Below are 23,896 nucleotides of genomic sequence, written 5' to 3'. Positions count from 1 at the left end.
TCCAGCAACTCACAGCCAGGGAGAGGATGCGCGGGTTGGTGGTGGTGGAGGTGGAGGTCTCGTGCAAGGACCGGTTCGTTAACATGCCGAGCAGCTTCCGCAGCACCTTCTTTGCAGCCTGGGGCTTGGAGACCATTGCCTTCCACATGGCCACGGCGACGCTGCGGAGAGCCAGGGCACTGTCAGCGGGGGCACCCCAGAGGATGGCCGGGCTGAAGTCCCTCGGGAGGGTCTTGGGGCCCCTCTCTCTCCCAGTGTGAGAGGAGCCCCAAAGGCTGGTGGGCTTCGTACCGAGTGCACGTTGGAGAGCATTGCAGCAGGCTGGTCACCACTGTTCTGGGGTATTTTCTCGTCAGCACCAGCAGGGCATTGTCCAGGCTCTTGAGGGCTGACCTCACCTTGACAGAGGGACGGTTTGTGTAGATGGCCCCCACAATGTTGGACACCTGGAGGGGAGACGCAGGTGGGAGTGGGGACGTCAGCAGGGCGAGCGCGGCCGTTTCCCCAGCTCCCACTGGGAGCTGCTTCCATTCCTGCTGCAGTATGGCAGCTTGAGAAGGCGTCAGTGCTGGCCAGGCACAGAGCCAGGACGCCAGCCAGTGCCCCGGTGGGCTGGAGCACCAGCCATGCCACCCACAGGCTACTCACGCCTGCCAGCTGGAAGGCAGAGTTCTCCACAAGGGCGTTCACCATGTCGGCAGCCATGCAGATGCTGTAGGTGCTTCGGGCTTTCAAGTTCTCAAAGGCCATGAGGATGATGTCTGCCCGGTCGGAGGGCTGGAGGTATTCCATGAACATCTGAGGGAGGAAGGAGAGGAGGGGACATTTGTCACCTCGAGTGTCACCCAGAGCATCTCGGCTGTGCAGCGAGAGGGGGACACAGAGCCAGGCTGCGCTGGGGAGGAGAGTGACAGTGGCGGTCAGGGTCCCATAGGGAACCGGAGCTTGCTGGGGGCCTTTGCCCAGCTCCCACTCGGGAACAGCACAAACCTCCGTCATCCCCGTGCATCGGGTGTCCCTTCACTCCCACTGACCGCCCCGCGCCCCCCCCCGCCGAGCCAGGAACTGAAGGCACTTCTTACCGAGAAGATTTTGGTGGTGTAGATGGTTTGCGAAAGCTTCCAGACCTGCCTCGCCTGCCAGCCCTCCTGGAGCTTCAGCTGCGTTGTGTCCTGCAGCTGGGGGCACCTGCCTGGGGAAGAGCAAAGCCGGGGTGCTCAGAGAGAGGGTGCAGAGCTAGGGGCGCAGTCTGAGAGCGTCAGGCAGAAAAGCGGCTGGCAAGGAAAGAGGGCACCCGGCCAGAGCCAGGGAGCAGGTACTCGGGGAGGGTCCAGGGCTATTGCAAGCAGGGGTGAGGGGAAATGGCTTTTCAGACTGCGGGCAGGCAGGCAGGTGGGATGGGGCTTTCTCTCGCCAAGGAGAGCGGCCCCTGGCTGCCCGTGCCTGGGGAGACCCAGCCCAACACGCCTTCTCTTACTTCTCTGCTGCAGGACAAAAGTGTGCAGGTGCTGGAGAGCTTCTGCAGCCTCGCGGCGGGTCCCCTCGTCCTCGCGGGTGCAGCAGAGGGTGACGTGCCCCACCAGCTTCCCCAGCATCACAAACTGGTGGCTCTGGGAGCACTGATGTTCAGGGACCGTGCCTTGTGCAAAGCAGGGGCAGACCTGAGGGAAGAGAGGCAGCATGGGCACAAGGTGAGCCCAGGCACAGGGTGAGCCCCAGCTGCTCCCAGAGCAGCCGGGCAGCAGCCCAGAGCAGGGCAGGGCTGCCAGACCCAGGTTCTTGCCTGTGCCCAGGGCAGCCCCGCCCTGCCCTGGGAGAGAGCATGGACAGGACAGGGGCAGGGCAAAGCCCCCTGCTCCCAACCTCCTGCTGACTGGGTGCCTGGCTTCCCCAGGAGGTGCTGGGGCTCAGGGACACAGGGATAGGGCACTGGGGCTGCCCAGACCAGGAGCACGGTACCTCCAGCCCGGGGTAGGTGGTGACGAAGTTGACCAGCCTGCCAATCCGTGCCATGGCCCTCTCCTGAACCACTTTCAGCTTGGAACTGGTGAAGGGCAGCAGGAGCTGGGAGGAGAAAAGCTGCTGGTGAGCCAGGGAGGTGGCACGGCACGGCACGGCACGGCACGGCCAGGCTTGCTGCGGGGCAGTGCCGGGGGTGGCGCACGTGTCCTTCTTGACCCTCGCAGCAACCTGCTGCAGCCAGGCAGGTCGCCACATCCCGCTCCTGCTGCTGCCTCTGCTGCCTTCCGCTCACCCCCCGCCAAGAAATGTCCCTCCACCCCCCACCCAAGGACCCCAAGGCTTTGGGGTGAACCCCTCCCTGGGGACCTGTGCTTGGGGCTCTGGGATGTGGCCCGTGGTGAAGCCGGAGGAGGAAAGCCCCAGGGCTGGGCTCCCCTTGCCCGCCAGGCGGGTCCAGCTGGGAGGGAGCGTTGGGCAGGTTGGGCAGCGGGGCAAGGCTGCAGGGGCGGGGTGGGCTGGGGCGGGGGGAGAAGGGGCCCTGGCAGTAGCCAGGGGCTGGGGGCGGGGGGGGGGGGTGCGTGGCGGGGAAGGAGGGATGTTCCCTGCCTCCCTCCTTTCACCAGGCACTGCGGGGGGCACTGCTCAAGCTGGGGGTCACTGCCCACAGGGACCCTGTGCCAAGGCCAGACCTGCAAGATGTTCTGCAGCTCCAAGATGCCAAGGGTGCCAGCACTGCGCACCAGCACCTGCAGCATGCTGTCCACAGCGGCCAGGGTCTGCAAGGGGAACAGAGTCTTGCGGGCAAAGCTGGAAGCCGAGGGGGGGAGGGGAGGGGGGCGGCCGTGGCCCTGCAGTGCCCAGGAAGGGGCCTCGGAGCAGGGGAGCTCCCCGTGGTTCACCTCGTGGCATACCTTGGAGTAGAGGGAAGCCTCGGGGCCCTGGGTGTCCAGCGGAGGCAGGTGGAAGACGCTGCAGAAGCAGGTGTGGAGGAGGCTGCTGCTCTTCTCCTGTGGAAGCAGCCCCACTCTGCTGCAGGGACAGAGAGGTGCTCTTGGGACCCAGCTCTTGGGAGGAGGCAGGCTCCAGGGCTGGAGACCTGGGCTGATCCCCCCCCATGGCACGGGGACATCTTAACCCCCCCCCATGACACCAACACTCCCCTTTGTGGGGAAAACTCCGTGGCACCCCCTGCTCTGCTGTCTGCGTCCCTCTCAGACCCGGGACTGGTGATGTCCCCCACCTGGGACCAGTGCCGTTGGGATCGCCCAGCACGGGGGAGGCCAAGCTGGGGGCTGGGGCAGGTACCTCATGGAGGCGATGGCCAGCGCGGCTTGCTGCCGCACCGTGGTGTCCAAGTGGTCAGCAGGCTCATCTTGCAGCACCACCTGGGGAGCACAGCAGGGTGGCATGGCTTGGGACGGGCAGTCTCCTTTGCCCAGCGAGAGCCTGCGCGGCTCTCAGAGCCTGGCTGCCCTCATCCTGGCGCTCCCTCCCCACCCAGCACCCGGTGGTCCCAAGCCCCATGGCAAGAAGGGCCGTGCCCATCACAGAGACGCCGGCTGGCCAAGAGACCCACAAACGGCGTCGGGTGCAAGCCCTGGCTCCAGCCGGGCCACGCAGGTGGCTTTGGAGCATCTCCAAGGATGGAGACCCAGAGCAGCGCTCAGCCTCTCCCCCCTGCCCGGCCGAGCCCTCTCCTGCCCCCAAGGCTCTGCCGCCTCCCGCTGCCCCTGCCCCAGCCTGCCTGGCCAGCCCCTCACCTCGATGGCCTTCATCACCTCCAGCCAGCATAAAGAAAGTGTGTTCCCTGTGACCGAGCCCACTGCGGTGGTGCTGCAGACGGTGCAGACACTGGCCAGAAACCTCAGCTTCTGGGCCTCTTGCTGTCAGCCAGGGAGAGAACAGGTGGACAGACAGCGTCAGGGGGGACAGACAGCTGGGACGGGCCCAGCACGGCCCCCAGCACCTTCTGAGCACGGGACGGGGGCAGAAAGACCGGCCAGGAGACGCGGGCGCAGCCTTGTCGAATTGGCCATGGATACCTTTGGTCTGCTCCAGAGGAAGGCTTGGATGATGATCAGGCTCTTCTCTCCCTCAGTGGGCTCAGCCAAGCCGAAGCACCACGGATCTGGCCACGAGAGAGCAGGCAGTGCTGGGGGGCCGGCAGGGTGGAAAACCTGAACCCTCTGCCCAGCTCCCGGGGATGTCACCACCCCTGGCTCAGGGCTGGGGCTCCGTGTCCTCTGTATGCCCCAGGGGCAAGCGCATGATGCTGAAGGGCAGCACGGGGAGGGGGCCCCTTCGTGCCTGGGTGAGGGATGTGCTGGCACCAGGGGACAGGGATGGTCCCTGTCCCAGGGATGCCACGACAGGGCTGGCTGCCGGGCCCCTGGGCCGGGGGAGCCCAGCTACCTGCCTGGCTCTGTTGTCCCTCGAGCAGGGTCCATTACCCGGTGTGCAACAAGAAGGGGAAAAAAAAATCTTGTCCTCACTTGCTGTCCATCAAGGGAGGGATGTGAGCTTGGGACGGGACAGGACAGGACAGGACAGGGCAGGGTGGGCAGCCCCCCGTCCTCAGGGCCTGCCCGCTCACCTGCCTGCAGTGGCCGGACCTTGCATGTATTGATGGGCTCCAGCCCGGGCCTGGGAGCTGGGGCATCTCCGTCCTCCTCCCAGGCCTGCTTGGGGTGGCTGACGGTTCTCCTCTCCATCCTGCAGCAGTGCGAGAGGAAAGGGGTGAAGGGGACCCCGCACCACCCGGTCAGCAAGTGGCCCAGCGTCCCCCTCCTAAGCCCCTCCCCACAAGCCCTCCTGCTGCCCCAGAGCCCCACGAAGCCCTCCTCACCCCGGGGAACAGGACGGGCTCCCGCCTCCTCCTCCTCCCGCTACGGGACTGGGTTCGTCTGTGCGGCGGGCACCTTCCTTGTCCCCGGGACCCCGCTGTCCTCTCGCTCCCGGGGCCAGGCGCCGGCCCCAACTGCGGCCGGGCCGAGCCGCGGCTCCGCCCGCAGCCCCTCAGGCACGCCGAGGCTCTTCGCTCTCGCCGGACGAGGTCCGGGCCGAGGCCCGCGGGGCTCCCTTCGCTCGAAGGCCGGCGAGCACCCAGGGACGCCGGACGCCCTGCCGGACGCCCTGCCGTGCGCTCAACTACCGGGACCCGCGGTTGTTGGGGACGCCGTGTCCCCTGGTGACGGCTGCGCCCGGGAGGGCGCACGAGGCCGCCCGAGGGGGCGCGGGGGCCCGGCTCGGGGTGCTGGGGGAGGGGCGGCGGCGGCGCCCCGGCGGCGGCGGGGCCGGGCAGGAGGTGGCGTGGGCACAGAGGAGCCGGTGTGCGGGGCCGGGCGGGAGGGGGGGCGAGAGGCCCGGGGGCAGGGGCAGGCCATGGCGGCGCCCCGCTCGACCCAGCGCCCCGCCGCAAGGCGCAGAGGCAGAAATGCGGGGGGCGAGGGGACGCGGCCCCCGGGCGCCAGGGGGCGCGGTTGGGGCGAAGCGACGTGGCCGGGGCGCAAGTGGGCCTTCGAGGGCGGAAGTGGCGGCGGGGCCCGGAGATCGGTACGGGCGGGCCGGGGCCGGGGGAGCGGGAGGAGAAGGAAGGGGAAGGGGGCCGGGAGAGAGGGTTATGGTGATGGGCCAGCGCTGGGGTCACTGACGGTGTCAGCGATGGGCCAGGGGTGAGCCAGTGGTGAGGTCGGCGATGGGGTTAGTGATGAGGTCGGTGATGGGTCTGCGATTGGGTGAGCGATGCGTCAATGATGAGGTCGATGATGGGATCCTTGATGGGTCAGTGCTGGACCAGTGCTGGGGTCAGTGCTGGTCAGTGCTGGGGTGGGGGCCGTGCGTTCAGGAGGTGCAGCGTGGGGTGTGGGCAGTGATGAGCTGCGTGGTGCCGTTGCGGTTTGCGCAGCATGTGTGGGTGCAGTGTGGTTTGGAGTGATGGGGGGGCGGGGTACCGGGGCGGGGGAGGGCCGTGTGGGGCCCTGGACAGACGTGTCACGCACGGCGGGGAAGCAGAACCCGGCGCTGCGGTTGGCCATGAGCCGGGGCTGCTTCCCGCGGCGCAGGCAGCGAGGGCGCGGGAGCCGGCAGCAGCAGGCAGGGTGAGTGAGTGTGAGCAGGGTGATGTGAGCAGGGTGAGCGAGAGGCAGGGTGGGCAGCCCCGTGCCCCTGGGCTGGGGCTGGAGAGAGGCAGGCAGGGGGAGAACTGAGCACCGGGGTGGGCGAAGCTTGGCAGGAAGACGCAGGCAGAGGGCAGGCGTTGGGAGAGGGGGGGCTTCTCCCTCCACGGGGGGGACGACCCCCACGCAGTGCGGAGGGGGGTGCTGGCAAGGTCCTGGCGTGGGTTTGCTGGGGAGACAGGAGGAAAAGTGTCACCCGCCTGAGGGTGCAGGTAGGGCACTGCCTGGCCTCTGAAGTGGGGAGTGTGGGCTGGGCGTCAGGGGTCTTGGAGGTTTGGGGGTGACTTTGGGAGGCACCCGAAGGGTGCGGGGAGCAGAACCAGGCCCTCCATGTGCCAGAGGGGGAAGTGGGGTTTGCCCAACCCTAGCCAATAAGCCAGCATGGCGGTTCCTCCTGCCCACTGCCTGCAGCTTCTCCTTTGCCAGAGAAATGGCTGCCGGGCCAGGAGAGGGATCCCTGCCATTCTCTGGTTGTGGCAGGGGCTTCCGTCCTCTCAGAGGCTGGCAGGGCCCCCCTGAGCCCCCACACCACAGCAGCATGGCTGGGGCCTGCTCAGCTCCATGGTGTTGCAGCCTTCTCTAGCAGGTTGGGCCGCTTGTGTGACGAACTGACTGGTCTCGGGCGGGTGCTGAGATGGCAGGAGCTGGGGAAGGGGCAAGGCCAGCCCTGTGCCTTCTGCCCTGCCCCTCTGCCGGCTCGGCAGTGCCAGATCTGCCCACGAGTCTCACAGCATGGGTGCCTGGAGCCGGCACCATGCACCGCTGTGCTGTTGTCCAACCTCGGACCCACTGCTGACCCCCGTAAACCCATCTGGCCCTGCCACTGGGGAGCTGCGCCTGCACCAGTGCTGGGCCGGGACACACACACACACGGTCTGTCCCCCTGCTGCCTCTAAGCTGTGGCCTGCTTGGTCTCCCATCAGTGAGAAGAATGGGCTCTGTGTCAGAGGAGCTCAGCCTGGTCGCCCTGCACCAGAGGCCAGAGCTGCTGGAGGCCTGCGCCGAGCTGCTGGGCGAGGAGTGGGGGAAGAGCCGGGCGTCGCGGCTCCACATGCTCCGGCGCTCCTCAGATGCCTTCCCCGCCTGCCTGCTGCTGCTGCGGAGCCGGGGCCCTGCCGAGGTCCCCACTGCCCGGGACGGTCCCTGCCAGCTTGTGGGCCACGTCCGGCTCTCCCACGTGGCTGGCCATCCCCACGACCCCTTTGTGGAGAGCGTGGTGTTGGCCCGGGCGCTGCGGGGCCAGGGCTACGGGCGGCGGCTGATGGGGGCCACTGAGCGGTGGGCCCGGGCCCAAGGTTTTAGCTGCCTGCACCTCACCACCCACGACAAGCAGCACTTCTACGCCCACCTGGGCTTCATCCTGGGCAAGCCGGTGCAGAGCGTGGCCTTCCTCAGCCCCGCCATACCCACTGAGGTGCTGCGGCTCTTCTCCACCGCTCCTGGCACTGCCACCACCACCAGGCCAAGGGTGACGTCCGCTCCCGCGCCTCCCCTCCCACCGCCTGCTGCCCCCCCTCCCGCGCCAACCGTGGTCTGGGCGAGGGGAGTCCTGGCCGAGAGCAGTGGGCAGAGCCTCCTGGAGACCCCCTACCGTGATGCCAAAGGGCTGCCCATCTTCTGGATGAAGAAGGACATGGGAGGGGCTGGGGCCCCGAGCCAGCGATGAAAAGCAGTGTGGGCAGGGGCTGCCTGCCATTCTTTGGAGCTGGCACCAGCTCCCCCAGCCTCCCTGGTTTGCCCTGGCCCCGTTGCTTGTGTAGGGGCTGGTGGGGAAGCGGTCCCCACACGCTGCCCTGCCCAGCCCAGGCACACTGACTGCTCCCACCTAGTCCCTAGCTCGCCTGGCCGGGGCCCCGGGACCACCAGCATGGCAGGGAGCCAGGCCTACCCTAGGCTCTGGGGTTGGGACTGGTCCCAGGAGCGCTGCCTGGTCCCACCAGTGTCTCCTCCACGCAGGGGACTTGCTGTGGGGCAGCTGGGGCTGATGACACACTGTCCGCCAATGTGGCTGCCACTCGCCACTGAGCAGCCTGGGGAAACTGAGGCATGTGATGGCTGGAGGGGCACCAGGGGGAGTAGGGCAGGGTGGTGTGGGCTGCAGGGTCCCCTGCTCTGCACTGTGAGGGGGCAGGCGGCTAGGGCCCCCCCAAGGCAGCCGGCAGTCATGAGGGCCGAAGGCATGGGAATGAGAAGGTCAGGGAGAGCAGTTGGGTTCCACGCCGGGGGATTAGCACCATCCTTGCTGCGTCACACAGCCCCCGGGCCCATCCCCTGCCTAATCCTCTCACCCCGGGGAGCTGGCTGGCACCGGACAGGGGCACCTGGCCTGAGGGGGCAGAGCTGCCCCTTTGGCTCTGCCACGCCTCTCAGGGGGCTCAGTCCCTCAGCAGGGCACCCAGCCTGGCTAGACCCTGCTGCAAAATAGCGAAGGGGGTCATGGTGCCCCCCGCTACAGGCAGGGCTAGGAGCCAGCAGGAAACTGAGGCACCGGGGTCAGCAGTTTGCAGTGCCTCACCAGAGCCACGCCATGGTGGTGCTCTGGCAGGAGGTGTCTGAAACCCCCAAGTTTGCTTGAGTCCCGTGGGATTTTGGGGCAGGCAGCCCATGCCTGCGGGGCAGCCCAGCCCCTGTGGCCAATCGTAGCCCACAGTGTGCCAGGGCGGCAGCGCCAGCACGGCCGAGGTGCCTGCTGCGCCCTGCCGCCTCACCCCTGCCGCTCTCCTTTCCCTGCAGGGTGCTGGCCCCGTGGGCAGCTGGCAACACAGGATGGGGCTGGGGCTGGTGCTGTGGGCCTGCCTGATGCTGGGCATGGCTGGCGGGGAGAGTCCAGCACCAGAATCCTTGGTGGGTGGCCAGCCCTTCACCGTGGTGTGGAACATCCCCACCGGCCGCTGCCAGCGCCGCTTTGGCATGGGGCTGCCCCTTGGCAACTATGGCATCGTGGAGAACCAGCGTGGCCGCTTTGCCGGCCAGAACATCACCGTCTTCTACAAGAATAAGTTTGGGCTGTACCCCTACCTGTCGCAGCAGGGCGTCCCCCATAACAGGGCATCCCCCAGCGGGTCCCCCTCAGCGCCCACCTCACCAGGGTGGCCAGGGACATCCACCTCCTCCTGCGCCCCGCTTTCCACGGCCTGGCAGTGGTGGACTGGGAGGAGTGGAGGCCCCTCTGGGCCCAAAACTGGGGGGCCAAGCGGATCTACTGGGCAGCCTCAGAGCAGTGGGTGCGGGCCCGGCCTGGCCTCCTGCCGGCACGGCAGCAGCTCCGGCTGGCCCAGCGGGAGTTTGAGCAGGCCGCCCACCCTCTGATGGAGGACACGCTTCTGCTCCAGCCTGCCCACACCTGGGGACCCCTGTGCTGTGGGCTGTGGTTGTCCCAGGATGCCAACAGCCCACCATCACCCTTGTTGGGGAAACGCAGGCCGCCTGTCCTCAGTGTGGAGAAGGTGGTGACCAACTCCATCCTGCTGCAGCTGGGTGGGACCAGCCCCACAAAGACCCTCCAAGAACATGGGTCCTTGGAGACCTCACTTGCAAGCGTTGTGATTTATTCACGTTTCAGGGATTAAACTGGAACCACACCCTTGATCAGGGAACCCACCTGCTTTGGGGTGAATTAGAAGCATGTCCTCTGTGACTTGGGCTGAGCCCAGCTAGCCAGGTGCCACTGAGAGCCACGGTGGCTGCAGAAGCCCCCACTTTGCCCCCGCAGAGCTGGCTGGGGCTGCCAGGCTCTTAGGCACTGTCTTGGTTTGAAAAGACAGGTGTCTGTGGAGGAAGGCAGGAGCCTCCCTTGAAATGGAAAGTGCAACCCCCTTCCCCCCAAATTATTATAATTTTGAAATTAACGGGCCTTCAGGCAAAGATATGGGGAATAGGAATAACAGTTCTTTACTAATATATATATATATATAACACAAGGCAGGGAAAAAGCAAACAACCCACAGGTTTACACTGACAGAGTCAGGAATACAACCTGACACCCTGTTAGGGTGGCAGTAGCAGTCCAACAAGATGCTGGCTGCCGTCCTCCTGAAGTGGTGGGTGTAGTTCTGTGGAAGCAGCAATCAGGTAAAAGAGTCTGGTCTTCCTCCAAAGGTCCAGTGGTAGGTAGGTAGCTCTTGTCCTCTGGAACTCCAGTGGGGGGGAAAAAGCTCCTCTGGGAATCCAGTGGAAGAAAAGGCTGCTAGGGTGTTCAAAATCTCCGTTTTTATTTGGCATGGACTGCTTGGCTCCTTCCCCCCCCTCCCCGGGCGGAGCATCTCACACTAGGATGGGGAGTCGTGAGGCAGTTCCTTGATGGGCCATTAACAGGAGATAGCCCAGGAGCGAGTTATCTCTGGGTCAGGCGATAAGGCATTGTTGTGCCCATTGACAGGAGATAGTCCAGAGGGGGGAGGCAGGGAGCACCGCCCCACCTGGTCTCAACAGCTCCTGAAGATGGTAATAGAATATTTTTCCTTTTGGCACATTTTACACTGTAACCCAGGACAGGCACGTGGGCAGGTAGTGCTCCGCCTTTGCTTTCCGGCTGCTAACGTGTGCATAGGCAGCAAGTACGAGAGTGAGGGCAGGGAACAGGTTGGACATTTGGCTTGGCCGTGGTGGGATGTGGCCCTTTAAAGGAGCCCAGACTCCCTGCTGGGAGCGAGCACTCCCCTGCCCCACGGCAGTGACTGTCTCCCCTTCTCCTCCCTCCAGCTCCGTTCAGGCCAGCAGACACCAAGAGCATCGTTCGATTTGACCGCTACGGTGATGGGATCGGGCGCTACAACATCTTCAACTATCACCACATGGACGGGCAGTATCGGTACCAGCAGGTGGGCTACTGGGCTGAGGGGCTCATCCTCAACACCACCCTCATCCCGTGGGCTGAGACCTCCATCCCTGTGTCCCAGTGCAGCGACCCCTGCAAGAAGAATGAGATAAAGAGCATGCAGCCCGGAGACATCTGCTGCTGGATCTGCATCCCCTGCCAGCCCTACGAGTACTTGCTGGATGAGTTCACCTGCATGGACTGCGGTCTCGGTTACTGGCCCAACGAGACCCTGAATGGCTGCTACGAGTTGCCCCAAGAGTACATCCGCTGGAAGGACGTCTGGGCCATCGGTCCCGTCACTGTCTCTTGCCTGGGTTTCATCTCCACCCTCTTTGTTTTCGGAGTCTTCATGAAGAACAACGACACCCCCATCGTGAAGGCCTCTGGCCGGGAGCTCTGCTACATTCTCCTGACCGGGGTGCTCATGTGCTACAGCATGACCTTCATCTTCATCGCAAAGCCCTCCACCGAGGTGTGCACGCTTCGGCGCCTGGGGCTGGGCACATCCTTCGCTGTCTGCTATTCGGCCCTCTTGACCAAGACGAATCGCATCGCCAGGATCTTCAGCGGTGTGAAGGAGGGGGTCCAGCGCCCCCGGTTCATAAGCCCCACATCGCAGGTGGTCATCTGCATGGCCCTCGTCTCTTGCCAGCTGATCATCGTCATCATCTGGCTGCTGGTGGAGACCCCTGGCACAGGCAAGGAGACCGAGCCTGGCAAGAGGTACATAGTCACCCTCAAGTGCAACAACCGCGACTCCAACGTGCTCATTTCGCTCACCTACAACGTCCTCTTGATTGTCCTCTGCACGGTCTATGCCTTCAAGACACGGAAATGCCCCGAAAACTTCAACCAGGCCAAGTTCATCGGGTTCACCATGTACACGACCTGGCTGGCCTTCCTGCCCATCTTCTACGTGACCTCCAGCGACTACCGAGTAAGAGCCTGAGCACTGTGGGGGAGCATCTCTAGTAGGGCTTGATCTGAGCGGTCCTGGCGAGTTGAGCCCCACGGGGTTTGTGGCTAGGAGATGCGTGGGCCTGGGGAAGGGTCTTTGGCCATGGACCTGGTGATGGTCTCCTCTGCATTGGGGTGTTAGGGACCAGGTGAAGGGTGGATGAAGGGTTGTGGCTGAGGGGGGAATGAGTCCTGGGGAGAAGGCACACCCTCGCCCCCCAACGGAGAACGCCCACCCTTGTCAGGCTGAGAACGGGCAACAGCCCTGAGACCTCCAGAGACTCCCCAACCTGACCATGGAGGAGCGATTGCCGTCCTTCAGCCTCATGACGCGAAGGCATGAGACAGCCCCTGGCCCATCCAGACACCCCGCCCCACCAGGGCATGGATGCCAGCCCCAGGGCCAGCACAGTCCCTGGGGAGCCAAGCGGGGCCAGGGACTGGGGAGCATGAGGTGCACCCTGCATCACCTCAACCCCTGGCAAGGGTGTCCAGACATGCTCTTGCCAGACTTGGTGGGCACAGTTGCAGTTGGGGGCTTTCAGAGAGGACCTGTGTCCTCTGGCACCAGGGCGGGGGGTGCCAGGCTCCGGCCCCGGGCAGTGCCCCAAAGCAGCACGTTGGCAAGGCTGGACGTGCTGCTCAGGGTGTCAGGGAAGCGCCCGTCCTCTGCCCGTGGTTCTCCAGCAGGTCTGCCCTGATGGAGGGACCTGGTGTGGGGTGGGATGTCCCTATGGGGTGCAGGCAGCAGCCTCTGGCCGGTGTCACAGCGAGGGCTTCGTCCTGCCCCTCTCTGGGCAAAGAGCTGGTGGCAGGAGCAGCTGACGCCCACCCCTGTCTCCAGGTCCAGACCACCACCATGTGCATCTCAGTGAGCCTCAGCGGCACCGTGGTCCTTGGCTGCCTCTTCACCCCCAAGCTCCACATCATACTCTTCCAGCCACAGAAGAACGTGGCCAGCCACCGTGCGGGCACCACTCGGTTCAGCGTGGTGGCCGCCAGCGCCAGCCAGTCCCACGGTGAGCACGGTGGGGCTGGGGAAGGGCTGGGGGCCGCACCCCCTTCCTGGCAGGGGAGGCGGGAGCACCCCAGCATGGGCCCCTGAAGGAAAGTGGGGTGCAGGGTAGGGCGTGGCTGGAAATGGGGGGCTGGAGGATGCTGTGTCTCCTGTGGGTCATCCCTGTCCCGATCCCCCCTCCCGTGGCTGCAAGCCCCAAGGCTGCAGCATGGCCTGCCAGGGGGGCACTGCTCCCAGCGGCCCATCATTGCCCTGAGGGGACATGGCCACCCCCAGCCTTCTCCACCCCAGTCCTGGGGTGGGGGGCATAGGCGTACATGACATGGTTGTCCTGGGCACCCTCCGCCCCAGCCCTGGGGATTCAGCTGCCACAGGTGCCTGGCACTGCCCTGGGGGCACATGGCCACCCCAGGCCCCCTCCACCCCAGCCTCAGGGGCTGTGGCCACCCTGGGGATGCAGCTCCCTGGGTGCCCATCACCCACCGCAGTGGGATGCCCTGGGGCGGTGCTGCTGCCAGACCCCAACCTGCCCCTGACTGCTGCCTTCCCGGTCAGGCTCGGCCTCGCAGCACGTGCCCACGGTGTGCAACGGCCGCGAGGTGGTGGACTCCACGACGTCATCCTTGTGAAGAGGACGGGGGCCAGGCAGTGGTGCTGCCGCTCCTGCCCGCGGCCGCACTGTCCCCCGGCTCCCTGCCCAGGGAGAGCAACGCCCCCGGCACGGCCCGCTCAGGCGCCAGAGGCAGCCGGGAGGCTCAGCCCCTGCCCCAGCACAAGCGACACATGCCCCGCGTGGGGTCACGGTACGCGTCACCCTGCCCTCGCACCGAGCCACGTTACACGTCCCCTGTCCCCTGTCCCGAGCTATGGAGAACATCCCTCCGAGTCACCCGCACCGAGCCATGGCGAATGCCCTTCCCCCCGCCCTGGCACCGAGCTGCAGGGCACGTCCCCCCTTGCACCCAGCCCTGGTGCACAGCCCCTGGCCCTCGCACCGAGCCATGGTGCGCGACCCAGCTCCCTCTCACCCAGCCACGTTGCAACAACTCGCGCTTCGCTTGCACCGAGCCGCGCCGCGCCTCCTGCGCCCTCCATGCCGAGCCCTGTGCCGGCACACGCCGCCCTCGCCCCTCCCGCATCGCCCACCCACAGCCCTCGTCCCATCGCCCACCCCTTTGCTGCTGTGGGGCCTTTCCCATCACCCCCTCGTGCCAAGCCCAAGCCGTGCCCCATGTCACCCTTGCCCCCGGCACTTTGCAGTTTCACCTTTTCCTCCTTGTTGCCGGCCCCAGGAAAGCCGCCGAGCTCTGCCGGGCCGGCCCCAAGCCCCCTCCATCCCTCCCCTCGCTGTGCATAGTGCTTCGCGCCCCTTCCTGGGCGACAGGGCAGGAGCGGGGGCAAACGCCCGCTACCCCCCAGAGCCCTAGGGGTGGGGCAGGGCCTGAGAGTGAGTAACAGGACCAAGATATTGGAGCCCAACCAAGTTTTTAAGAGTAGAGTTTTTTCTGTGAGCAAGAGTGTGATTTTCTTTTTTTGTAATTTATGTAAATAAAGTGGTTTGTTGTTTTTTTTTTTAAAAAACAAGGACTTCCAGAGCTCAGGTCCAGCCGAACCTGAGGTAAGGGGGCAGACCCCCGCAAAGGGCAAAGCCACATCACAATACGAGGGCCAGCAGGGTCAGGGAGCCACGCAACAGCCCCTGCTCCCAGCCTGCCAGCCCCAGCAGGGTGGTTGCACGAAGGACACGGGGCACAGCTCCAGGGACAGGGGTTTAACGACAGGGGTCCAGCAGCTCTGGGGCCAGGAGGCTAAGAGCTGTCAGGGGCTTTGGGGCTAGGGGCTGCAGCCTTCCGCTTCAGGGGGATGATGCAGATGCTCTTTTTGGCTTCTTTGACCCTCCACCAGCGCCTGAGCCTGTAGATGAGAGAGATGGGGTTCACCCTCCGCTGAGCCCCAGAGGAGGGGGGGCCATGCCTCCAAGCAGCGCTAGGGAGGGGGGACAGTACCGGTGCTCCTGCCCACGGCCGGCCACCAGGAAGTCGCCAGCTGCTGAGAACTTGAGGCTGTTGACAAAACCCACCTGGAGGGGACAGGGCAGCAGTAAGGGGCTCCTGCAGCCTCCTCCTGCCACCCAGGGAGGGGAGCCCCTGCTGAGAGACCCCCCCCATCCCAGCTCCAGCATCCCCAACCTCCCCCTCCGTACCAAGGGGATGTCCCAGAGGGGCTCCAGCTTCCGAAATCCCTCACCGCACTTCCAGAGCTTCACGCTGCTGCTGTGGGAGCCTGGAGCAAAGAGAGGAGACGACCATGCACCCCGACCTGGGTAAGACAGCAAGATCCCCCCCCACCCCGCACCCCCAAACCCCTGCTCCAACGCAGCTGCCGCACACCTGTAGCCAGGAGGTCACTGCTGTGCAGAGCGGCCACCGCCGAGATCCAGTACGGCTGCTGCAGGCCCTGGGCTTCCTGCGTGCCGTGCGCCTGACGGGCCAGCGTCAGCGGCTTCTTCTTCGTCAGCCCCCACAGGGCTACGGACCTGCTGGGGAGGGAGGGGTGAGGGGGCTGAGGGGGGCTCCCCCTGCCCACCTCGGGCACGGTCCCAGCCCTGTGCTCACCCGTCATCAGCACCCAACACCATGTGCTCCTCGTTGATCAGCTGGATACAGTCGATGGAGCCCCTGGGAAGAGAAGGGGCGACTGCCATCACTTATGAGCGTGCTTTGGGATCCTATTTAGGAGGCAAGGGCTCACCGGGGCATCAGCATCCCCAGGGTGCCAGCAGGCTCCCGGTGACGCTTGGCACCCGCGCACCGCTGCCCCAGCCGGACCCGCCTGCCTGCAGCCCCCTCTGCCGCCCCAGACCTACTGGTGCCCGCAAAACACGAGCTGCGACTCCTCGGGGATCTTCCAGAGCCGCACGGTGCCGTCCCGTCCTCCCGCCGTCACACAGCACTCCCGGCTCAGGCTGTCCAGCCCCGTGATGACGTCCTGGTGCCCGAACCTGGAGGAGGAGGTGGCACGCAGCTGTGGCAAGCACGGCCCTCCCTCTGCTGCCTCGCCTCCCCCCGGCACATCCCGCGGTGGCAGGGTCAGCGAGGTCCCCGCGGCTCTGACAGGGTCTCCACGTATGCGTTCTCTGCCACGTTCCAGACCTTGACGCAGCGGTCGTGGGAGGCGCTGTACAGCTGGTGCGTGCCCTTCCGGAACGACAGACCCTGCGGACGGACGGACACAGGCGCAGCAGCGAGGGGCACCGGGAGGACGTGCTTGCCCAGCCCTGCAGCCATCGCGGCCCATTCCCCCGACTCACCAAGACGGCGTCGCGGTACCCAGTAAAGATGTGCAGGCGCTTGCAGGTGGCTGCTTCCCAAAATCTCAGTCAGCTCGTTCTGCGCCTCGGGGACACCAGCTGCAGGGCGCAGCCTCTGGTGCCATCCCACGTCCTCTGGGGGGTCCCAGGGACCTGTCCTTGGCTCTGCAGGGGGCAGCGGGTGCTGAGGCTCTGGCCTGGTGATGCTCCGAAGAGCTGAAGCCGGCTTTTGTGCTTTGCCGAAACTGGATGCTGCGCGGTCCGTCTCTTTTCTCCTTGGCACGTGGGGCGGAGCGGAAGGGCAGCGGGCACACCCTTCGGCCGCTCCCTGCGAGGCGACCGGGGACAAGCAGCTGGAGGGTCACGGTGCGTGCCCCGCACATCCTACAGCCGGGGGGGCGGTGTGTGGGGCTGCTGCCTGCCGGCGGGGGGTCTCCCTTTTGGAGACTGCTCAAAGGCTCCGCGCAGAGCTTGGTTTCCACCTGCGACCTCTTCCTGTTGCTCTCGTGACTTGCAATGTCTGCGGGCAGGAGCGGTTGCAGGGCTGGGGGGGATGGGTGGCGCGGGCAGGAGGCAGAGCTGCCCCTCGTGCTGGGGACGTGGAGGGGACGATGCTGCCAGAGCCAGAGCATCAGTGGCTTGGTAGCTCCCGGCCTCGGCCACATCAGCCCGAGGCAGCACAGGCTCCTTGGACGGTGGAAGGCAGCAAAAGTAATTCCTTCTAACGTGGCCCTGGAGAGGGGAGGGAAGGCTTCGGTTTCAGCTTCGGCTGCGGCTCTGCCTTGGGCTTCTCCTTTCCTCCCCTTTGCAGCCCAGCGGAGCAGCCGGTGCTTTGTGGCAAAGACGAAGCATGTGGGCAGGCGCTGCCCTGGACCGCTGGGAAAAGCGGCCATCCTGCCACGCGCCGGAGGATGCCGGCTCCTGTGGGGCCGAGGTGTCTTCTCTCCTGTCGGACTTTGGGAGAGGAGACACCCCAGCCTGCAGGGCGTCCTAGGGTTGGGGACGTTGCTTCGCCTCCGCCTGAGCGGAGTGGCTGCCGGGCGCCGAGCGCCACCTCATCCATGCCCTCGGCAGCCATGAGGTCCACCGTTGGAGGTTGAGCCTTTGTCCTTCGAGGATGAGGACGGTCTGAGTGGCCAGGGAGGAGACCAGGGGGCTGGCATCTTCCCTTGCGCCTTGAAGGACTGTGGGGACAAAGTAGCAGAGGTGAGGCGACAGCCCTGTCCCCTCCCTCCAGGCAGGGTACATTGCACCCCCTGATTGCCAGGGCCAGGAGGGAGCCAGGGGACAGATGGCTCAGCTGGAGGCTGCTGGTCAGGAACACCCCCCGTCCAGAAACACCCCCCTCCCCAGAGACGCACTGGGAGCAGAGCCCCCCTTGGCCGGGCTGGGGGGGAAGCTCCATGCCGGGGTCCTTCCTCCTCCCCACTGCCCTGACTCACCCTGGGTGACGTACTGCACGTTCTTGTGCCCATCCATGTGCCGTCCAACGAGCCCTGGGGGGACAGAGCGTGTTGGGGCTGGCTGCACAGCTCCCCGGGGAGGGCTGAGGCCAGGGTGCAGCATCAGGGAGGGGATGGATGAGCCTCCCTCCCGCCAGCCCCACCTACACAGGCGGGGGTGGGAGGGGCTGAAGGGGTGCCCCACAGGTCCTGTGCCGGGACACCGGGACGTAGGGGAGGGAGGAACCCCGGGGCTCCCGGCTCACCGATGAACCTGACAGCCTCCTGCCGCAGGGGCTCCTGCGGGCTCTGCAGGTAGGGTTGGCTCTGGTGCAGGTAGTCCTTGGCCTTGCTCTTCTTCCTGGCCAGCTGGAGAGAGAAGGGTGCAGGGCTGGTGCAGAGCTGCCCCCCAGTCGGGCCACGCCCTCACCCAGGACCACCCTTCTCCCTCCCGGCAGGACCTTCCGAGCTCCCTGCCGTGTGGCATCAGGCTTCAGAGGGAGCAGAGGGTTCCCCAGGAATGCTGGGGAGCTATCCCGGGGGCAGGGTCCCTTTTGAGACCCCGGGGCTGAGGACAGCCTGGAGCAGAGCCTGCTCCGGGAGGGTGCGTTCGGCCACGGGGGCACAGTCCTCAGTCCCCCGCGCCGGGCATGGGGCAGGGCTCGCCCAGGGCCAGTCCCCGGGGTGTTGGGGCTGCGCTTACCAGGCACTCGCTGATCCTCCAGGCCTGTGCAGTCTCAGCCAGCTGCACCAGCTGCCCCCACTTCAGGAGCCGGCCAGCGCTGGCGAGGGCTTCCTGGGAGGCCTGGTGAGCAGCAAAGAGGCCACCATCAGCACTGGGGGCACAGGACCCTGTGTCCCCGCTCTTGGCAGGGCTCAGAGCCTGTCCCGGCCCGTGCAGAGAAGATGCACCAGCGGGGGACTGGTGCTGCCACCAGGTTCGGCACCCCGGGGGAAGAGAAGGGCAGCCACCCTCTCTGGCTCCAAACCCATTGGGCCTTCGGTGTTTTGGCCTTGGTGGCCCCAGGCTGCTGCGGAGCCGTAGCCCAGGCTCTGGGGCTGCAGGGACTCGTGCCAGGGACTGTGTGGAGGGGGCTGGGTGGGAAAGAGACCCACCTCCCCATCCACTTGGGCAGCAGGAGGAGAAAGGCAGCAGTGGGCTGGGAGGGGGGCTCTGCCTGCTCCTAGGGACTCAGCAAGCTAGACCTCACGATGACACCCGTTTGAAGGGTCCAGTGTCAGCATTGCCCTGCCCAAAGGCCCGGTCAGGTTGGCAATCCCACCTTGGCCACACTCTTGTCCTGGTCATGCATGTGAAGGAGCAGTGGCAGCAGGCTGTCCCACACCTCCTTCTTCATCTTCTGCTTTTCAGCGCCCACCACGATATCCATTGCGTCTCGGAAGAGACGGATGGAGAGCTCCCGCACGGTGTCTGACTCCTGGGGGAGGAGGGGAGGAGGACCTCAGCCCCAAGCCCATGGCAAGCAAGGGGCTGGCATTGAGCTGGATGTCCCCAAAGCAGCTGCAGGCAGCCCTGCTTCAAAAGGGAGCGAGCTGCAGCATGCAGAAGGTCTGCCCAGGGGGGCTGGGATCGCCAGGGCCAGGGCCCAGAGAGGGAGACACCCTGGGGGCCGGGAGATGCTGCCGGGGCGGGGCGCGCATCAACGGGGCTCAGCACACCCGCCACCATCCTGCCACCGTCCCCCCCTGTGGCAGGGAGGCTGAGGCTGAGCCGGGTGAGGCCGCGTGGGGGGGGTTGGGACACAGCAGGGAGCCACCGAGGGCAGCAATGGGCTCTGGGGGCTGCGGAGCAAAGCACCCCCCTGCGGAGCACAGGGGCTGTGGTGGGAGGCACGAGTGGAGGTGCCCGCTGAGGGGGGCACAGGGCTCTCCCCTAGCCTTACGTCATCAAAGAGTGGCCGGAGCTTTTCAGCCAGCACCAGGGCAGTGAGGCTGAGCATCTTCCCCTCCAGCAGCCGGAGCATGTTGCTGAGCACGCCCAGGGCTGCGGCGCTGGCATCGCTGTCACCGCTCTGCAGCTGCTCCACGACGCACGGCAGCAGGACGAGGCTTCTCCTTGCCTGTGCGAGACACAGCACCTCCGTTTTGTAAAGCAGCGACCGATCAAGGGGTGAAAACCCTCTCCGCGAACACCAGCCTCCCTGCTGGCTTCTCAGCAGGAAGCCTGGGTTGCGAGTGCGAGGTCCCAGCAGACAGGGCTCACCGGCACGGCCGTGGGAAGAGCAGGGTGCGGAGGGGGAGGACAGGGAGCACCGGCTCCTTGCTAGCCCCTCAGCTGCCCCCTTCTCCTCCCGAACCCCGGGGCAGGCTGGCGGGGGAGCGGTGCTGCCTGGAAAGCTGCCCGAGCTGCCGATAGCCCCCGCCGTGGCCACTGCCTTTCCCCCCAGGGCTCAGCACCCCATGGCCAGCCTCTGCAGACCCCACGCTCGGGCTGGTCGCTCTTCGCCAGCATCTCTGCTGGGATGTGCTGGCCGTGGAAGCCCATTCCCCTCGGCACTGCTGCCCCTCTCTCCTCGCACGCCACAGCCACGGCACAGAGGGCCAGTGAGGCAGGAGAGCTGGCAGCAGCCGGCACAGCTCCCAGTTCCAAGAAAAGCCCAAGCCACCGCGTTCCCCACTGCCCGCTGCTCCACCCTGGGCTGCCGTCCCGGCTGTCCCCTGCTCACCGCATCAGGCCTCTCAGTGAGCCTCAAGATTGCCCGGAGCACCAGGCTGGGCATCCCCAGGCACTGGCTCTGCAGGTACACGGGGAAGATTTCCAGGGCACGGTCAAGCTCTTCACTGCAGTCGGTGCAGTCCAGCATCTGAAACACGCGCGGCGGGAGCTGGCGAGGTGCGGTGCTGGCTCCGACCATCAGCTCAGGGCAAGGACGCCCGGACAGAGGCGGTGGGGATTGCGGACAGTCCCCGTGCCCCACACCACACCGCACTGCTTGGTCGCCTGCTCCTCCATGGCACCAAGCAGAGCCCACCCGCCGCCCCAGCTGCCCCCGCAGCGGTGGACGTGGGAGAGCCACGTGCCGGAGGCAGCTTGGAGCACTGCCACCAGGCTCACCTCGACGAAGAAGACCATGGCAACCATCTCCCAGGTGGGGTCCTCCACGCTGAGGAGCTCTTCCAGATGGCAGAAGAGGGTGGAGCGCAGGGGTCTTGGGGTCTTCATCATCTCCCTGGCGGGGGAAGGAGGTGCCATCAGGCCTGAGCCAGGCAGGCGCGTCTCTTGGGGGTTTGCACCGGTCTGGACGTCACCAGTCTGCAGCACTTTCTCCGAGCAACGGAGGTGCCCCTGCCATCGAGCCCCCACGGAGAGGGTGGCAGGGGGTGCCCCGTCCCCAAGGAGTGGGGAGAAGGGGCTCTCACCTGGCCACGACACACACTCCTGTCAGGTAGGTTTCAGTGCGGAGCAGGGCATCCCAGCCACCCTGTGCCTCAATGGCCAGCAGCTGGCTCTCAAAGCCCATCCTGCAGAGCAGCACTTTCAGGGACTGCACCGCAGATCTGCAGAAGGAGAAATGCTCAGCTCCCACCGGGACCCCTGGCTTGGCTCCAGGTGGCTGGCAGGGGTGAGAGAACAGCGATGGAGCACCTGATGAGAGCGAGCAGGTCCTCTTGGTGCTGCTTCCAGAAGATGTCCCTCTCCGGCAGCGTCAGCTTCATGGCGAATGACACTTGGAAAAGCAGCGCCAGGAAAAGCTGGGGGAAAATGGCTTCCACAGGCAGGCTGGTGGACAGCAGGAGGATCTTGCTCACCGCCCTGGCTGCCTGCAGAAGACACCCAGACACCGAGATGACCCTGGGAAGGTCAAGGCTTGCGGTGGGCAGGGAAGGGGAGCGGGGGCCCCGGACAACTGAGAGCAGCCCTGAAGGTCAGCAAGGCCTCATCCAGCAACTCACAGCCAGGGAGAGGATGCGCGGGTTGGTGGTGGTGGAGGTGGAGGTCTCGTGCAAGGACCGGTTCGTTAACATGCCGAGCAGCTTCCGCAGCACCTTCTTTGCAGCCTGGGGCTTGGAGACCATTGCCTTCCACATGGCCACGGCGACGCTGCGGAGAGCCAGGGCACTGTCAGCGGGGGCACCCCAGAGGATGGCCGGGCTGAAGTCCCTCGGGAGGGTCTTGGGGCCCCTCTCTCTCCCAGTGTGAGAGGAGCCCCAAAGGCTGGTGGGCTTCGTACCGAGTGCACGTTGGAGAGCATTGCAGCAGGCTGGTCACCACTGTTCTGGGGTATTTTCTCGTCAGCACCAGCAGGGCATTGTCCAGGCTCTTGAGGGCTGACCTCACCTTGACAGAGGGACGGTTTGTGTAGATGGCCCCCACAATGTTGGACACCTGGAGGGGAGACGCAGGTGGGAGTGGGGACGTCAGCAGGGCGAGCGCGGCCGTTTCCCCAGCTCCCACTGGGAGCTGCTTCCATTCCTGCTGCAGTATGGCAGCTTGAGAAGGCGTCAGTGCTGGCCAGGCACAGAGCCAGGACGCCAGCCAGTGCCCCGGTGGGCTGGAGCACCAGCCATGCCACCCACAGGCTACTCACGCCTGCCAGCTGGAAGGCAGAGTTCTCCACAAGGGCGTTCACCATGTCGGCAGCCATGCAGATGCTGTAGGTGCTTCGGGCTTTCAAGTTCTCAAAGGCCATGAGGATGATGTCTGCCCGGTCGGAGGGCTGGAGGTATTCCATGAACATCTGAGGGAGGAAGGAGAGGAGGGGACATTTGTCACCTCGAGTGTCACCCAGAGCATCTCGGCTGTGCAGCGAGAGGGGGACACAGAGCCAGGCTGCGCTGGGGAGGAGAGTGACAGTGGCGGTCAGGGTCCCATAGGGAACCGGAGCTTGCTGGGGGCCTTTGCCCAGCTCCCACTCGGGAACAGCACAAACCTCCGTCATCCCCGTGCATCGGGTGTCCCTTCACTCCCACTGACCGCCCCGCGCCCCCCCCCGCCGAGCCAGGAACTGAAGGCACTTCTTACCGAGAAGATTTTGGTGGTGTAGATGGTTTGCGAAAGCTTCCAGACCTGCCTCGCCTGCCAGCCCTCCTGGAGCTTCAGCTGCGTTGTGTCCTGCAGCTGGGGGCACCTGCCTGGGGAAGAGCAAAGCCGGGGTGCTCAGAGAGAGGGTGCAGAGCTAGGGGCGCAGTCTGAGAGCGTCAGGCAGAAAAGCGGCTGGCAAGGAAAGAGGGCACCCGGCCAGAGCCAGGGAGCAGGTACTCGGGGAGGGTCCAGGGCTATTGCAAGCAGGGGTGAGGGGAAATGGCTTTTCAGACTGCGGGCAGGCAGGCAGGTGGGATGGGGCTTTCTCTCGCCAAGGAGAGCGGCCCCTGGCTGCCCGTGCCTGGGGAGACCCAGCCCAACACGCCTTCTCTTACTTCTCTGCTGCAGGACAAAAGTGTGCAGGTGCTGGAGAGCTTCTGCAGCCTCGCGGCGGGTCCCCTCGTCCTCGCGGGTGCAGCAGAGGGTGACGTGCCCCACCAGCTTCCCCAGCATCACAAACTGGTGGCTCTGGGAGCACTGATGTTCAGGGACCGTGCCTTGTGCAAAGCAGGGGCAGACCTGAGGGAAGAGAGGCAGCATGGGCACAAGGTGAGCCCAGGCACAGGGTGAGCCCCAGCTGCTCCCAGAGCAGCCGGGCAGCAGCCCAGAGCAGGGCAGGGCTGCCAGACCCAGGTTCTTGCCTGTGCCCAGGGCAGCCCCGCCCTGCCCTGGGAGAGAGCATGGACAGGACAGGGGCAGGGCAAAGCCCCCTGCTCCCAACCTCCTGCTGACTGGGTGCCTGGCTTCCCCAGGAGGTGCTGGGGCTCAGGGACACAGGGATAGGGCACTGGGGCTGCCCAGACCAGGAGCACGGTACCTCCAGCCCGGGGTAGGTGGTGACGAAGTTGACCAGCCTGCCAATCCGTGCCATGGCCCTCTCCTGAACCACTTTCAGCTTGGAACTGGTGAAGGGCAGCAGGAGCTGGGAGGAGAAAAGCTGCTGGTGAGCCAGGGAGGTGGCACGGCACGGCACGGCACGGCACGGCCAGGCTTGCTGCGGGGCAGTGCCGGGGGTGGCGCACGTGTCCTTCTTGACCCTCGCAGCAACCTGCTGCAGCCAGGCAGGTCGCCACATCCCGCTCCTGCTGCTGCCTCTGCTGCCTTCCGCTCACCCCCCGCCAAGAAATGTCCCTCCACCCCCCACCCAAGGACCCCAAGGCTTTGGGGTG

At 65.8% G+C, this 23,896-nt stretch overlaps 4 protein-coding genes across 4 annotated transcripts; 2 read left to right on the top strand and 2 right to left on the bottom strand.

The window, feature by feature from the left end:
* Window positions 1-7,068: 7,068 nt before the first annotated feature.
* On the top strand, window positions 7,069-7,803 carry LOC147414865 (N-alpha-acetyltransferase 80-like). The gene has a single exon (XM_086470644.1). The coding sequence runs from the start codon at window positions 7,069-7,071 to the stop codon at window positions 7,801-7,803; it is 735 nt and encodes a 244-aa protein (XP_086326770.1).
* Window positions 7,804-8,903: 1,100 nt separating this feature from the next.
* Window positions 8,904-13,560, top strand: LOC147414864 (metabotropic glutamate receptor 2-like). Its single transcript, XM_086470643.1, has 5 exons — window positions 8,904-9,136; window positions 9,226-9,614; window positions 10,839-11,893; window positions 12,758-12,932; window positions 13,487-13,560. Exons 1-5 carry the CDS (start codon window positions 8,904-8,906, stop codon window positions 13,558-13,560), a joined length of 1,926 nt encoding a protein of 641 aa, XP_086326769.1.
* Window positions 13,561-14,739: 1,179 nt separating this feature from the next.
* LOC147414863 (U3 small nucleolar RNA-interacting protein 2-like) lies at window positions 14,740-16,624 on the bottom strand. Its single transcript, XM_086470642.1, has 9 exons — window positions 16,482-16,624; window positions 16,242-16,305; window positions 16,046-16,146; window positions 15,798-15,932; window positions 15,547-15,609; window positions 15,322-15,467; window positions 15,135-15,214; window positions 14,938-15,011; window positions 14,740-14,845 (listed from the first exon to the last, which is right to left on the bottom strand). Exons 1-9 carry the CDS (start codon window positions 16,622-16,624, stop codon window positions 14,740-14,742), a joined length of 912 nt encoding a protein of 303 aa, XP_086326768.1.
* A 607-nt stretch (window positions 16,625-17,231) lies between these two features.
* On the bottom strand, window positions 17,232-19,730 carry LOC147414862 (maestro heat-like repeat-containing protein family member 6). The gene is made up of 6 exons (XM_086470641.1): window positions 19,588-19,730; window positions 18,967-19,122; window positions 18,387-18,488; window positions 17,950-18,052; window positions 17,684-17,737; window positions 17,232-17,425 (listed from the first exon to the last, which is right to left on the bottom strand). The coding sequence occupies exons 1-6, from the start codon at window positions 19,666-19,668 to the stop codon at window positions 17,232-17,234; spliced, it is 690 nt and encodes a 229-aa protein (XP_086326767.1). The 5' UTR covers window positions 19,669-19,730.
* Window positions 19,731-23,896: the final 4,166 nt, after the last annotated feature.

This window comes from Leptosomus discolor, chromosome 9, assembly GCF_034619465.1.
Source record: "Leptosomus discolor isolate bLepDis1 chromosome 9, bLepDis1.hap2, whole genome shotgun sequence".
In the NCBI taxonomy this organism is placed as follows: Eukaryota; Metazoa; Chordata; class Aves; order Leptosomiformes; family Leptosomidae; genus Leptosomus; species Leptosomus discolor.
This window is presented reverse-complemented; position numbering and strand designations above follow the sequence as displayed.